The sequence below is a fragment of the Varanus komodoensis genome, unplaced genomic scaffold, assembly GCF_004798865.1.
Source record: "Varanus komodoensis strain SLA01 unplaced genomic scaffold, ASM479886v1 scaffold104, whole genome shotgun sequence".
Classification (NCBI taxonomy): Eukaryota; Metazoa; Chordata; class Lepidosauria; order Squamata; family Varanidae; genus Varanus; species Varanus komodoensis.
Window position 1 is genome coordinate 732,517 of NW_025335289.1, and position 12,115 is coordinate 744,631.

The 12,115-nt window shown below is 65.1% G+C and overlaps 1 protein-coding gene across 3 annotated transcripts in view; it reads right to left on the bottom strand.

Moving 5' to 3' along the window:
* Positions 1-5,869: 5,869 nt before the first annotated feature.
* SMARCC1 (SWI/SNF related, matrix associated, actin dependent regulator of chromatin subfamily c member 1) overlaps positions 5,870-12,115 on the bottom strand; it is an 86,725-nt gene continuing 80,479 nt past the window's right edge. For 2 of the 3 annotated variants that reach the window (XR_006413679.1, XR_006413678.1), the window contains exons 26-28: positions 8,836-9,003; positions 7,273-7,737; positions 5,870-7,238 (exon numbers count right to left, since the gene is read on the bottom strand). Coding sequence is in view for 1 of the 3 variants with exons in the window: in XM_044419498.1 (XP_044275433.1) it covers positions 7,649-7,737; positions 8,836-9,003 (257 nt within the window). In the remaining 2 variants the exon portion in view is untranslated. Of the gene's footprint in view, positions 7,738-8,835; positions 9,004-12,115 lie in introns of all 3 variants that reach the window. The other variant, XM_044419498.1, reaches the window with a different exon arrangement.

The window sequence follows — 12,115 nt, forward strand, 5'->3', positions numbered from 1 at the left end:
GGAGAAGAGACCGCGGCCTCCGTCTTTGCGGCAGCCGCTCAAGTGCCCGCTGAGAGCGACCGTACCCCCTCAGTCTCCTCCTCTCGCGGCCGAGCGCCCGGCTCTTTTCCTCTCTCTTCCTGGGCTCCATTTCCAGCCCCCGGATCATCCCGGCTGCCCTCCTCCGACCCCTTCCCAGCTTCTCTGCATCCTTCTTAAACTACAGCACCTAGAACTGGGCAATTATTATTATTATTATTATTATTATTATTATTATTTTAATATTGCATTTATAGCGGACTTGTTTCTTCTTGTGAAGAACTCAGGTTGGCTTACACATGGTTTCCCCCTCTATTTCATCCTTACAACAACAGCCTTGCGAGGTGGGACTGAGGGCCTGTGGCTGACCCAAAGTCCCCAGTGCCTTCATGGCTGAGTGGGGACAGGAACCCAGAACTCCCAGGACCCAGTCCAGCACTTGGGGATGTTGGTTTCCTTTTCCCAAGTGCCGGACTTGGCACCTGTCCCTGTTCGATTTTGCTCAGGACGAGCCCCTTTTCCCAACTGTGCATTTGGGCGGTGCTTGTGCAGGCCCCCGGCGCTCCGGCGGCAGCCCTGGCACTTCCCGTATTCCTGCTTGCCTGAAGGCGGCTCGCACGGGTGCTGCTGGCAGCTGGCGGGTGCCGGGAGCTGAGCCGGGGCTTCTCCCCACGGCCGGCGCCCCGTGATCAAGCCGGGACTCTGCAGCGCTCCGCTTGCCGGGCTCTGGGGGCGAGAGGCGGCAGAGGCCGTGGAACTGCCCAGTGGCGCTCTCTGCAGTGCCGTCTGGCAAGGGAAGCCGTGGGGGGGCTCCCGAGGGGGGGGCCGGGCTCCATCCAGCCTGACGGGCACTGCCCGCCTGCCCCCAGATCCCCAGGGCTCCTCCCACTGCCTGCAGGATCGCCCTGGCGGCGGCTCTCTCCTTAGCCGGCGCAGCGGCCAGGAGGGCCTTGGCAGAGGACCAGGCGGGGCTGCTCGGCCCCCTCTGCACAGGCAGCACCAGCGAGGCAGGAGGGGACGTGGGGGCCTGGCCTGGCTGATCCCGCTGGGAGGCCTTGGCGGGCCCACGGCCGACTGCATCTCCTTCCAGGCCCAGTTCCAAAGCAGTCTCTGCTAAAAAGCAAGCAACAGGTGAGCACAGGCGGTTTCCGGAGCAGGCCTGTTCCTGCGAGCAGGCTCGACTCAGGTGCAAGGTCAAGGTGGGAGGAGGCAGGCAGGATGGGCGCAGGAGCGACGGCCTGGATCAGGCCCAAGCGCGTGGATCGAGGCCCTGCAGCAAGATCAGCCTCCCCGGCCTCTGTGCTCCAGCTGAGCACGGGCCGGATCCTGGCCCTGAGATTCTGGAAGCTGGAAGCTTTCGGGGTGCCTTGGGCCAGCCATGGACTCTCAGCCCAACCTACCCAACAGGGTTGTTGTTGCGAGGGCAAGACTGATGGAGGAGGAGGAGAGCTACGCAGGCCGCCTTGAGTACCTAGAAAAGGCAAGACAGAAGTATGAGAGGGAGGGAGGGAGCGAAACTGGTTGTGTGCAAGCATGAGCAACACCCCTGGCCGAGATGCTCTGGGCTCCTGCTCTCCTCTCCGATTGCGTTTGGAGGCGGCGCACGGCCAGACCCTGGCCCTGCCTGCGAGGCGTGTGCTGGCCCTGCACCGCCTGGACCCCACGGCCCGGAGCCGCTCTTTGCTGTGCAAGTTCGGCCCGAGCACGAGCGCAGGTCAGGCGCTGCTTTTGCGTCTCTGGGGCACCGCTGCCCTCCCGCCCGCCCTCCCTCCTGCAACAGGGCCGGCTGCCCAGGCCACGGCGCTCTTGCTGCCCCTGCTGGGCAAGCGCCGGTCCGAGATGAGCTGCCCGGCACGGTCCTCCCGGATATGCTCGTCGTCCAGAACGGAGCGGAGCGGAAGGACGGGTCGCTGCTCTGCTCGGCTGGGGCGGGTTGCTGGCATTTGAGCGCATGGGGGAATCAGCCCTGTGCGTCCGATCTTCCAGAATCCACCTTACCTTTTGCACCGTACACCCACAGAAAGTGCTTCCCAGTGCAGCCATGTGTTGGGGTCCTCCTTCACCCCCCCCCCGGCTCCCCGTTCTACCCTCCTAGCTTTCTACCCATGTGGGGATGTGATGGGAGTGGAACCATGCACCTCCAGCTTAGGTGGTGGGACCCGAAACTTTGTAGGGCGGGATTTAGTGCTGCTCCAACTGAGCCCCCCCCGCCCCCCCAGATGATTTGGCTTCAGCTTCCGCCATCCACAGAAGGACCAGAACAGAATGGACGGCTGGGCTGGTCCTGCAGGGCTCTCCGTACCTTCTGGACAGCAGGCCCACCCGGCTCAAGAGAAGTGCTGCCCCCACAGACCACCAGTGGCAGCTCCGATTCCCCAGCAGTCCACTCCATGGAGTGACCCTGCTGAGTCCCAGCAGTGGGGGAGAAATGCCTCCCAGTCCACTTTCCCCGCATCCCGCAATGGTCCACACCCCTCCTCCTCCTCTCTGTGCTTAAGCCTGGGGGAGCCGAAGGCCCAGCCCCACAAGGGAGGCGGACAAGCTTCCGCTCCCAGGATCAGGCACGGCTCGAGGGCAGAGGGGTGCCGGCGAGGGCAGGCTCGGGGCGGCCCTGCATGCGCGCCGATGCGACGCCGTTGGCTCAGCCAGTGCTCTCCCTCTTTCGGAGGCCGGTCCCCTGGGAACCTTCTGGACGCCCGCCTGAGCAGGCCCACCTCGAAGATCGGAGTTCGTCAAAACACAAGATGGGCAACGTTTCGGGATTCTAGCACCCGCAAACCCGTTCCGAGAGGCTCCGGGCACCTTGGGCTGGCTGCTCGAGGACCCGGGGCTGTTGGTCGTCATCTTCCTTTCCTGTTCCATGTCTTATCTTTTACTTACATTCCTGCACCAGTCCATGGCCAGAGCTGTGGTGGAATATGGGTGTGAAGTGGCCAGATACTAGCCGGAGCCCTCCGTTTCCGGCAGAGAAGGCTCGGGGCTGCTTTCTGTTCGGCCCTCGGCATCTCCTCCCACTGCAGGATTCGGCCCGTAAACCCCCAAGTCTGGCCCCGGGTTGCCATACAAGGCAGGCGCTGCGACGCCTTACCCTTTGTTAGAGCTGGTGGAGGTTCTAGCCAGGGGTGGAAAGTGGGCTAAAAAGTCCCCAGTTCCATCACCAGCTCGTTTCCAGATGTGACCCGGGGACAGGGATGACGTTTTGGTCCTTTTCGCTGTCTCAACATGCCTGGAAGTGCACCCAGGGGCAGCTGCTGGCGCAGGGAAGACAGGCCAGGGCGAGGCACTTCGCACCCAGCTGTGTGGGGGCACATGGTGGGCCAGAGCCCCCCGCATGAGAAGCGGTGGGGACCAGCAGCAGTTTGCAGGGGTTCAAGGCTGCAGCCGGGCTGTGTTGGGCCCACTCAGTCCCAAGACGAGAGCGTGTGAGGGGGCCGCACATACATGTCCAGCGCCTGACCGTGGCCGTGCCCGGTTTCTGCACGGCGCCAGGCACCCTGGCCCACTCGAGGCCAGCGGCTTCGCCTTGCGTTACGGGCTTTAATTCCAGCGGAGAAGCAGGAATGAAGCCAATTCCAGTTTAAGCGAAGCACGATTTGCGAGACATCGCAGCCCCAACACGGCACTAATTTCTGGCATTTTCAACCTGTCTCCCTGGGGGGTGAGCGAGGAAAAGGAAAGACGCTGGAAGAGTGTGAGGATGTCACAGTGTGAGTGACCTATTAAATAGGCTACACAAAGAAAGCAGAATAGGTGGGTGTGCCGTGTGCATGAGAAAGAAGGAACCCTAGACAGACAACGAGGCACACTGCAAAGCGCCCCCCCCCCCTGCAGCACACAGCCGGCCCCATGAGCCCACCCACCCCTTGCGAGGGAACAGCAGAGGACACCCCGCCGCAGCAGAGTGGCCGATGTCCTCGTGTTTCTTCTTAAACACACCCAGAGAAACAACTCCCACCAGCTGCTCTGCTCTACTGATGCCCCCCCCCCCCCCCGCCAGGGGGGCCCCCGGGGCTTGCAACCGCTCCGGGATCGGCCCGGGGGCCCCAGCTGCAAGCTGGCAGCCTGGCTTAGCTTCGCGCTGAATTTTGCCTCCAGGAACGCAAGAATGTCGCCCCAGCTTGGGTGTGCATGGGAGCGATGAGCAATCCGGCGGGCGGTCTGGGGGTCTCCTGGCTGCGGCTTGGAGGGGCCCCAGGTGAATTTTGCCGCAGTGCTTAGAGCCACTGGTGCGAATGCAGAATTGCGCGACGGTGGGCGAAGTGCGTTGCCAGCCCCGAGCGAGCAAGTGAAACCCACGGTCTGGCACTGCAGCTCCTTTCGGGGCTGGAAGACTCCCGTCTCGCTGAGGCACCCAGGGGGCTGCGGAGGGGCTGGGGCACGGCTGTGGCGCACGAGGCTCCGGCGGGTCGGCCTGTGAACCAGTGAAGCACCACGACGGCAGCGCATTTCTCACTCCCTCCGGCAGGGGGCCCAGCAGAGGCCCAAGCCATGCGCGGCTTCAACTGCCTGGAGGCACAGCACTCATTTTTAATGCGCGTTTCCGAGAGGTGTGCAGGCTCGGCTTTTGTCGGGCCTCTGGGGAGAGCGGCCCCCTGCAGCTGGTGGCCGTGAGCAGCCCTCACCCCGGTGCCTTTGGCCCCCGAAGCGGCTCTCGCGGGAGCGAGTGCGCTGGCCTGCCATTTCCTCCCTCGCCCACCCCAAGCCGGGTGCCCAAGCCCAGCTCCGCAAAGCAGGCTTCCTGCTTGGGCACCGCTCCGTCACTCGGTTTTCTGAGTGGAGCGCCGAACCAAAACCTGCCGTGGGTGCTGGTCTGGGGAAGCGCAGTCTTCGACTGACCCTCCCGAATTCTGACGCAGCTGAGAAGTTGTGCGAGCGAGGAGCGGAGAGCGAGTGTGGCGAGGGCCCCGCCGGGAGGAAGGAGGCCCGATGCGCTGTGTGCGCCGGCGCACACAATGGGCAGCGCTGTTCCTCGAGAACCGAGCGAAGGCTGGGCTTGGGGCAGCCAAGGGGCTGAGGGGCCGCCATGAATACCAAATCGGAGGAACACCCGCACGCTGCCTCCTCCCGCTCAAGGGCCCATTGTCCACGGCACCAGGACCCGGCCTTTCAGCGCGAAGGATTAGTTCCGTCCGGGAGCCGAGGTGCTCAGCATCCTAATGACGGAGGGCAGATTGAACTCCTGGCAGGAACGGGGGTGCGGTGGGGTGGGGTGGGGGGAGCCTTGGCCGGTCTCAGAGATGCGGCTCGCAGCTCCCTCTGAAGCTCACCCCCACGCTGGGAGGGCTTTGGGGAAGACTGGCCCAGGCCCCTGAAATGGCCAGTTCAGTGTGCTTATGGGCACCCCTCACGCGAGACCACAGAGGGTCCCTCGCAGTCGCCGCCGCCAGCGTGAGGTCGGAGGGGCTGCGATAAACACAGGAGGTTAAAAAGTCTGAACCATCCATGACTTACCACGCATGGAAAGGTACACATAAAAGGGCTGGGAGAACCCAAGGGCCGGGCCTGCTTCCAGCCCTGCTGGCCTTTTTCCCTTCTGAAACTGGTTTTACTGGGCGCATGCACCGCCCTGCCCTGGCCGGCCTCTGCGGCATCAAGGGGCGCTCCCTCGCCGTCTTTCTGTGCAAGCCGCTAATGGTGCCTGATGGAAAGGCAGACGGAAATGGAAATGAACTTCACCTGTACAAGACACTCTGAAATGAACAAAACTGGGCTACGCCAACAGGGGGGTTAATTCATGAGGACTAGTGCCTGGGTTGGGGGTAGCTGGCTGTATGTACTCCTTCCCAGAAACGATACCAGCCTGCTTGTGAAAGTGCTTCTCTGCCAATGAATAAACCAATCACACACTTAGTTGTTTAAAAAAAAAAAAGCACCCGCATGTTTATTTCACAAAACTGAGTGGCTGCACCGCAGGAGCCAGGTCCCCCCACCCCACACAGGACAAGATTTGCAGAAAACACACAACCGTCTCACCTCTTGCTTTCTAGGTGTACAGAAACCCAATTGTCTTAACAATTCATATACTGCAGGTCACAGTTAACAGCAGAATAAAAAAGGCAAGTTCTCTAGTCAGAACTTTTACATTTGAAGCGGATCTTGCTAAAAACAACCTGAGGAAATCCGTCTAAAGAGGACCACGTCTGGAATCCAAATTCCATGCTGCTCCAAAGACAATGGGGGGGGGGGGGGGAGAGGGGAGGTGGGAGGCGGGCGAGTCCCCCTTCCAAGTGCGCAGGTATGGGAGGCAGGCGCTCGCTCGATCGCAAGGTCTGGCTGGGGCTTCCCTCACCGCCCCCGAGACCGAGGGGGTGTCGCTTACCGGGCCCGATGTGCTTGGCAAGAGAGCTGCGCGTGCGCAGGAAGCTGGTGGGCCAGGACAGGACAGCGCTCCCCCCCTCATGGCCCAAGCACCTGATCCGAGGGGGCCGCACGCCTCCAGCGCAGCGGCGGCGCAAAGAGGCGGCGGCATCGGCTGCTGCCAACAACCCTCTTTTGCATAGGGGTACAGTGCTGAATTTGGACGCCCCCGCCCCGGCGAGCCGCTGCTGGAAATGGCCGCGCGGCCGGCCACCGACGCCAGGCCCATGCGTACCGAGAAGGCCTCTGCTGCTGGAACGGGGGGAGGCGGGCTGGCGGCTCGGGGTGGCCGTCCCGGACGCCGGGAGGGGATGGCTCCTGTGCACCCGCACGGCCTGTTCCGCGCCCCAGGGCACCCTCCTCACCAGAGCCCCGTGGGCACGGGCGTGCCGGGCTGGCGGGGCGGCTGTGCGCGCTGGAGGCAGGCAGGCAGGCGCAAGCGCCGCTTCTGAACGCCCAATCGGGGCGATCCGGAGAGGCAGCAAGCCGGCGGCCAGGTTTGCTCCCCTGCGCAGCGCTCGCACGAGGTAGTTCTGACAGCCCCATGAGCGCCCACAAGCCAGGACTCGGCACTGCTGCCCTCCGTGAAAGGGGCGCCAGGACCCATCCCCCAAGGACGGGGCGTGGGGCTCGGTTCCCCTGTGGCTGTTAGGATGCTCCACCGGGAAAGACGACGGGGACGGGGAAGGCGGACACGCAGCGCATGGCCCGCCCTCCCCACCCAAAGGCTGGCAGCAGGAGATGCCCGCTCACGCTGCGCGGCAGGCCGAAGCCCACCGGTGAGGCGGCTCCCAGCTCTTGCCAGGGAAGATCGCTCGTTCGGCTTGGTAACCGCAAGGCTGCGCAGCCTCCTGAGCAACCGCCTGCCCGCCCGCAGCACCTCCGGCCAGCCTGCACCGGGACGCCTGGGCGAGGGGCTGGCAGAGCGCCCTCGCTGCCCCGATGCGGCATCCGGGCAAGGCGCCCCCCCGCTGAAGGGTCCCGGACAGCCCCAGCGGCTCCCCAGCTCCGCCACGTCGGCCACACGGGGAAGCAGGAAGGGCCGGGGCCGAGCGTGCAGAGCACCAAGAGGAGGCCGTGCCGGTTCCAGGGGAGGCTCCGGCCGGGGGGAGCCGCTGCCCGGGAGGGCGGCCTGGCCGCAGACTGGCGGGCGCCGTGCCTGCGTGCGCACCCGGGGGAAAGTGCCGGCGGAGGGAGTGGGGAGGGGGAGGGGGAGGAATGTGGCTTTGGGTCATGGCGTCGCAGCTTGAGGAGCTCCTCGCTGCTGGGCCGGTCAGGGCGCCGTGGGGGCTGCTGGTGCTCCGGCTGGAGGCGGGGTCGCCCCGTCCCCTGGGGGCGCCGGCTGCTGGGCTGGAGCAGGATCTGCAGAGGAAGACATTCGACAGAGAGCTGGAACGGGGCGCTCGAGACGCGTGGTGGGTTATTCCTCCGCTGTCCGGCCAGAGGACCGTCGTTCTGGCCGGGGGTCCCGCCACCCGCAGGGAGCTGCTCTCCCGCCTCCCGGGGGGAAGAACGAGAGAGCCCCGCCCACCCCTGCAGGACCGAATCAGCATGAACGCGGGGCCCACGGGAACCGTGCCCACCCACGGGAACCTCGCGGAGACCGACACCTCCCGGCACACGCCATGGCGGCTCGCCCTCCCCACCCAGGGGCCAGCTCGACGGGCTGGGTCGCGCCCCCCACCCCCCGGTCAGCCCAGCCCATCCGAGCAGCAGGGACAGATCCGGCTGCTGCTGAACGTCCGGCCCGGGAGGCAAGAGGTGCAGAGCCGCTGGGAACAAGCGCAACGGCCCCCGCCCCCCGGGCCCTTCCGAGGGGCCTCCAGGGACACCCGGGTGCAGCGCTTGTGCTGTCCTTGCTCCAGGTGGAGGGGGGGGACACCGGGAGGAAGGCCACAGGGAAGAGCTTTGGGGTGTCCTCCCCCCAAAGGCCCCCACCGTTTTCGTGTGCCCCGCCCTCACTCTAGCAGGGAGAAGGAAAGCTGGGGAGCAGAGAGAGCAAGGACAGCGTGGCGATGCAGCGCCACGTCCCCCGAGGCGGCCCTTCCCATGTGCGGGACGGCACCCGGAGGGGCCAGCGGGAAAGAGCACCGGGAACGCCCAGGAAGTGCGCCACGGGACTGCTCCCCGGTCAAGCGGAGGGGCCGACGCTGCCCTGCGACCAGGAGCCGTGCTTTCCGGCTGCGAGGCCGCCCTTCGGACACCTGGGCCGGAAAGGGGCTTCCGAAGCGAAAGGCGCTCGATTCAAGTCACATCCCCAAAGAGCCCTCTAGACAGGTGCCTCCCGCTGGCCACGGAAGGAGCGCGGGCCGCCTGGAGACGGAGGGGCCCTCCCGGGAAGGCCCTCTGCACGTTCCTGCGATCGGTCGGTCGGGCCAGGCAGTGCGAGACTGCTGCTGGGAGGGGACCGGGCAGGGCCCGCAGCAAGAGAACAGCGGCCGTGCCGACTCTCCCACTTACACAGCCCGTTCGGAGAAGTCAGGGGCCCCCGGGCCCCCACAATGTTTCCGGCCATGTGCGCTGCGCTCGACGAGGGTGTGCCGCCGGCTCCTCCGGGGGCCGCAGCCGGCATCGCTCGGCCCGGCACAGACTGCCCGGGCATCACGGAGCCTGGCCCAAGGATCGGACCTGCGGGAAGGAAAAGCGGCAGTTACTGGGGGCAAGTGGGAAGGCGGGCCAGCAGCGCTCGCGGGAGCCGCAGCCGGGCGCTGGGAGAGCGCCGGCTTGGGGACAGCGGCCGTAACGGAACGGCCCAACTGCTCTATCAGAAGCAGGCAGGCCGGATGTCTGACAAGCGCCGCAAACTGGAGCGAAGGGGTGGCAAGAGCAAGATGCGCTCCAGGCGCGAACAGCTGGGCCGTCGCACCTCTGCCCCTGTGCTCCGCTGCCTCGCACGGAACGGCACCAGCTCAGCCACGTCTGCCCAGGCCGGGCCCCCCCAGGCGCCGCAGCCCACTCGAGCCCGCTGGCGCAGCAAGCCAGCATGCAGGCAGGGGCAGGGGAAGGGAGGAGCTGCAGGGCAGCTGTTCGGGGGGGGGGGCAGGCAGGGAGGGAGGCCCCCGCAAGGCCGGGTCAGCACGACCCCCTGGGGACAGGCGGCCAAGGGGCCGGGGCAGGACCCCGTCGCGAGGAAGGCGAGTGGCAGTGCCAGGAAGCTGGGGGAGCCAGCCAAAGGGGCAGCGAGAGGAAGGGCTGGGATTATCAGCTGAGCACCATCTGAAATGCTGACGGACAATCACAGGGAATCCTTTCCAGACGGCCTGGACTGGCAGCAGCAACTGCCCAGCAAGGAGACCCCGAGAAAACCGTGGTGTGAGAGGGGCCCGCCAGCCCGTTCTCTTCCATTTCCTGCGTGGGGAGCTGCCCGGGAGACCTGGGCTGCAGCTAGATCTGAATTATCGGAGGGGGCCTCATCCCCGCTGCCCAGAGATGACTAGGAGTGGGGAAGGGGACGCACAGAAGCTGCGCTCCCCCCACAAGAGCCGCCTTCTTCCGCACGACCGCCCCCTCAGCCAAGCAGCCTCTCGGGGGAGCTGAGGCCGTGGGGGGGAGCGGGCCCAGGCCAGGGAATTCCTAGCTAGGCACAGGAGGCGAGAGTTGCGCGCCAAGCGATTGGCTGCCAATCCCGACACCCACAGACGGCCTGTTACTTCGACAGCTTTATTCGGGTCTCGTTAGCGCAGAGAACCATTTATTTTGCTCATGCAAAACCCCAACCTGTCTAGAGACAGAAAGGGGGCAGCGCCGCCCACCTGCGAGGGCACACGCCGCAGGGGTCCGACCGGTGGCCTTCCTGGCCCTGCCAGACCACGGTTCTCTGGTTCTCAGAGCCTGGAGGGCGCCCCTGGGGCTCCGTCTGCTGCTGCCCCGGATGCGAGGGCGGGACCCCCCCCCCGGGCGGAGTGTGAAGGGCCCACAACTGCACCGGGGCGGAGGCACAAGGAGCCGCAGCTGGGAATTAAGGGGCTCCCCCGGGTCCCCTGCGGTTGCAGGCAGCCCCCCCCCCCAGGGTGCATGGGCATGGCTCCCCCCATCCCCGGGCAGCACAGCCTGTGTCTGAGCAGTCCAGTGACCCGACCCAGGCCTGCCCACATGGCCAGAGGTGAAGCCCCCACGAAGGGCAGGGCTGGGGGTGCTAGCGGGGGGGGGGGGGTTCTCACGGGCAGGCACGGCAGGGCGGGAGCTGGCAAACAAGCATCGGGCCCGTCACAAGGCTCCTCCGCTGCCCTGCAGACAACCCGCTCTGCCAAAACATCTTTTCGATTGGGCCCCGGCAATCCTTCTCGAGAAACCTGCGGGGCTCCTTTTGAATGTTTAACAAGCGAGGTGCCGCTTCAGGAGGTTTACCGTGAGGTCAAGGCTCCCGCTAAGCTCTTGCTCCGAAGCAGCTGCCTTTTCCCACCCAGCCCACAAACATCCCGGAGGAGATGGAGCTTCGCCTCGCAAGGGAGTTGACAGTCTCCTTCCCACTGAGGGAACTGGAATCCTGCGATCCCGTATCCATACAGTGACTTTATTTTTTATTTTTTATTAAAGGCTTTTGTATGCCGTCCTACTGTACAAAAATCTCAGGACGACTTTGCAGAAGTCTCCTCTGCAACCCGGCCGCAACCTGCTTTGCACACGGTGGGGCAGGCCGTGGGTGAAGGAGCCCAAGGTGGGGCCTGGTGAGTGCCAGCACCTTTTTAAACGTGCAACCTGCAACAGAGAGTGGCTTTGTGCTGTCTGAACCCAGACACCATGGGCTAATCGTGGGTGAAACAACCCACAACTAGTAGCGTCATTAATTGTGGGTTGTTCCCCCCACAATTACCCTACAGTCCTTGAGTTTGGACCCTGCAGAGCTGTCTGTGGTCAGGCTGACTGGCGACCGCATTTTCAAAACAGCCGGGACTGTACTGGGCACGGGCTGGAGCGAGGATCTGCTACTGCTACACGCAAAAGGTCCTGCACGTAGCAGAAAAATGGGGCAGGACCCACGGCCACCCTCCAGCCCCTTCCCGCCTGAGAGACAGCCGAAGAACTGGGGCTTTACGCTCAGGGGAGACAGCGCTGCTCTCCGTGAAGGTTTTGGGGGCTTCCGCACAGGACAGAGTCGACTGCGGGATCCGAAGCCTCGGAAAGCACCTTAACGCACACGAACACACCCGCAATCAATCGCGGCAAAAGGAGGAGTGATGGAAAAGGGCCACCGCCCCCCCGTGGAATCGCGCCCCCCCGCGTGGGACCCTCATCTCCAGGCCGAGGAGGCTCTCGGCTCCCCGGGGACTCCCGCAGCTCTGCTGCCTTCACCGCTTTTATTCACGCTCTCCCTCCGTGCGGTATATAAATAGCAGCCAGCGCTGGAGGTCGTCGCTGTATTCCCTGAAACCCGACACACGCCTCCTCGCAGCCGAGCGGCAACCCGGCTTCCTTCCTGATGAAACGCCCTCCCCAGACTGTCCTCGAGCTGCTAGCGCGAGAAAGAAGCAAGAGGACACGGGGCGGGGCTGCGTGGCCGGCCTCGCACGGAGCTGCTGCCCGGGCGGCGGAGGGCAGGCGCGGGCCCCGTCAAAGCCCCTCGCCTCCCCGTTTGGCTACCGGTGGGCGAGCCAGCCTGGCGCACAGCTGCAGCGGGGAGCGAGGGCCCCTGCGGGGGGCCCTGCGGGGGGGGGGGCTCCACCCTGGAGTGTCCTGGGATGCTGCAGCTCCAGTCTGCGCCACCTCCAGCTTGGCAAAGGACTGAGGCTCTGAGCCAGGG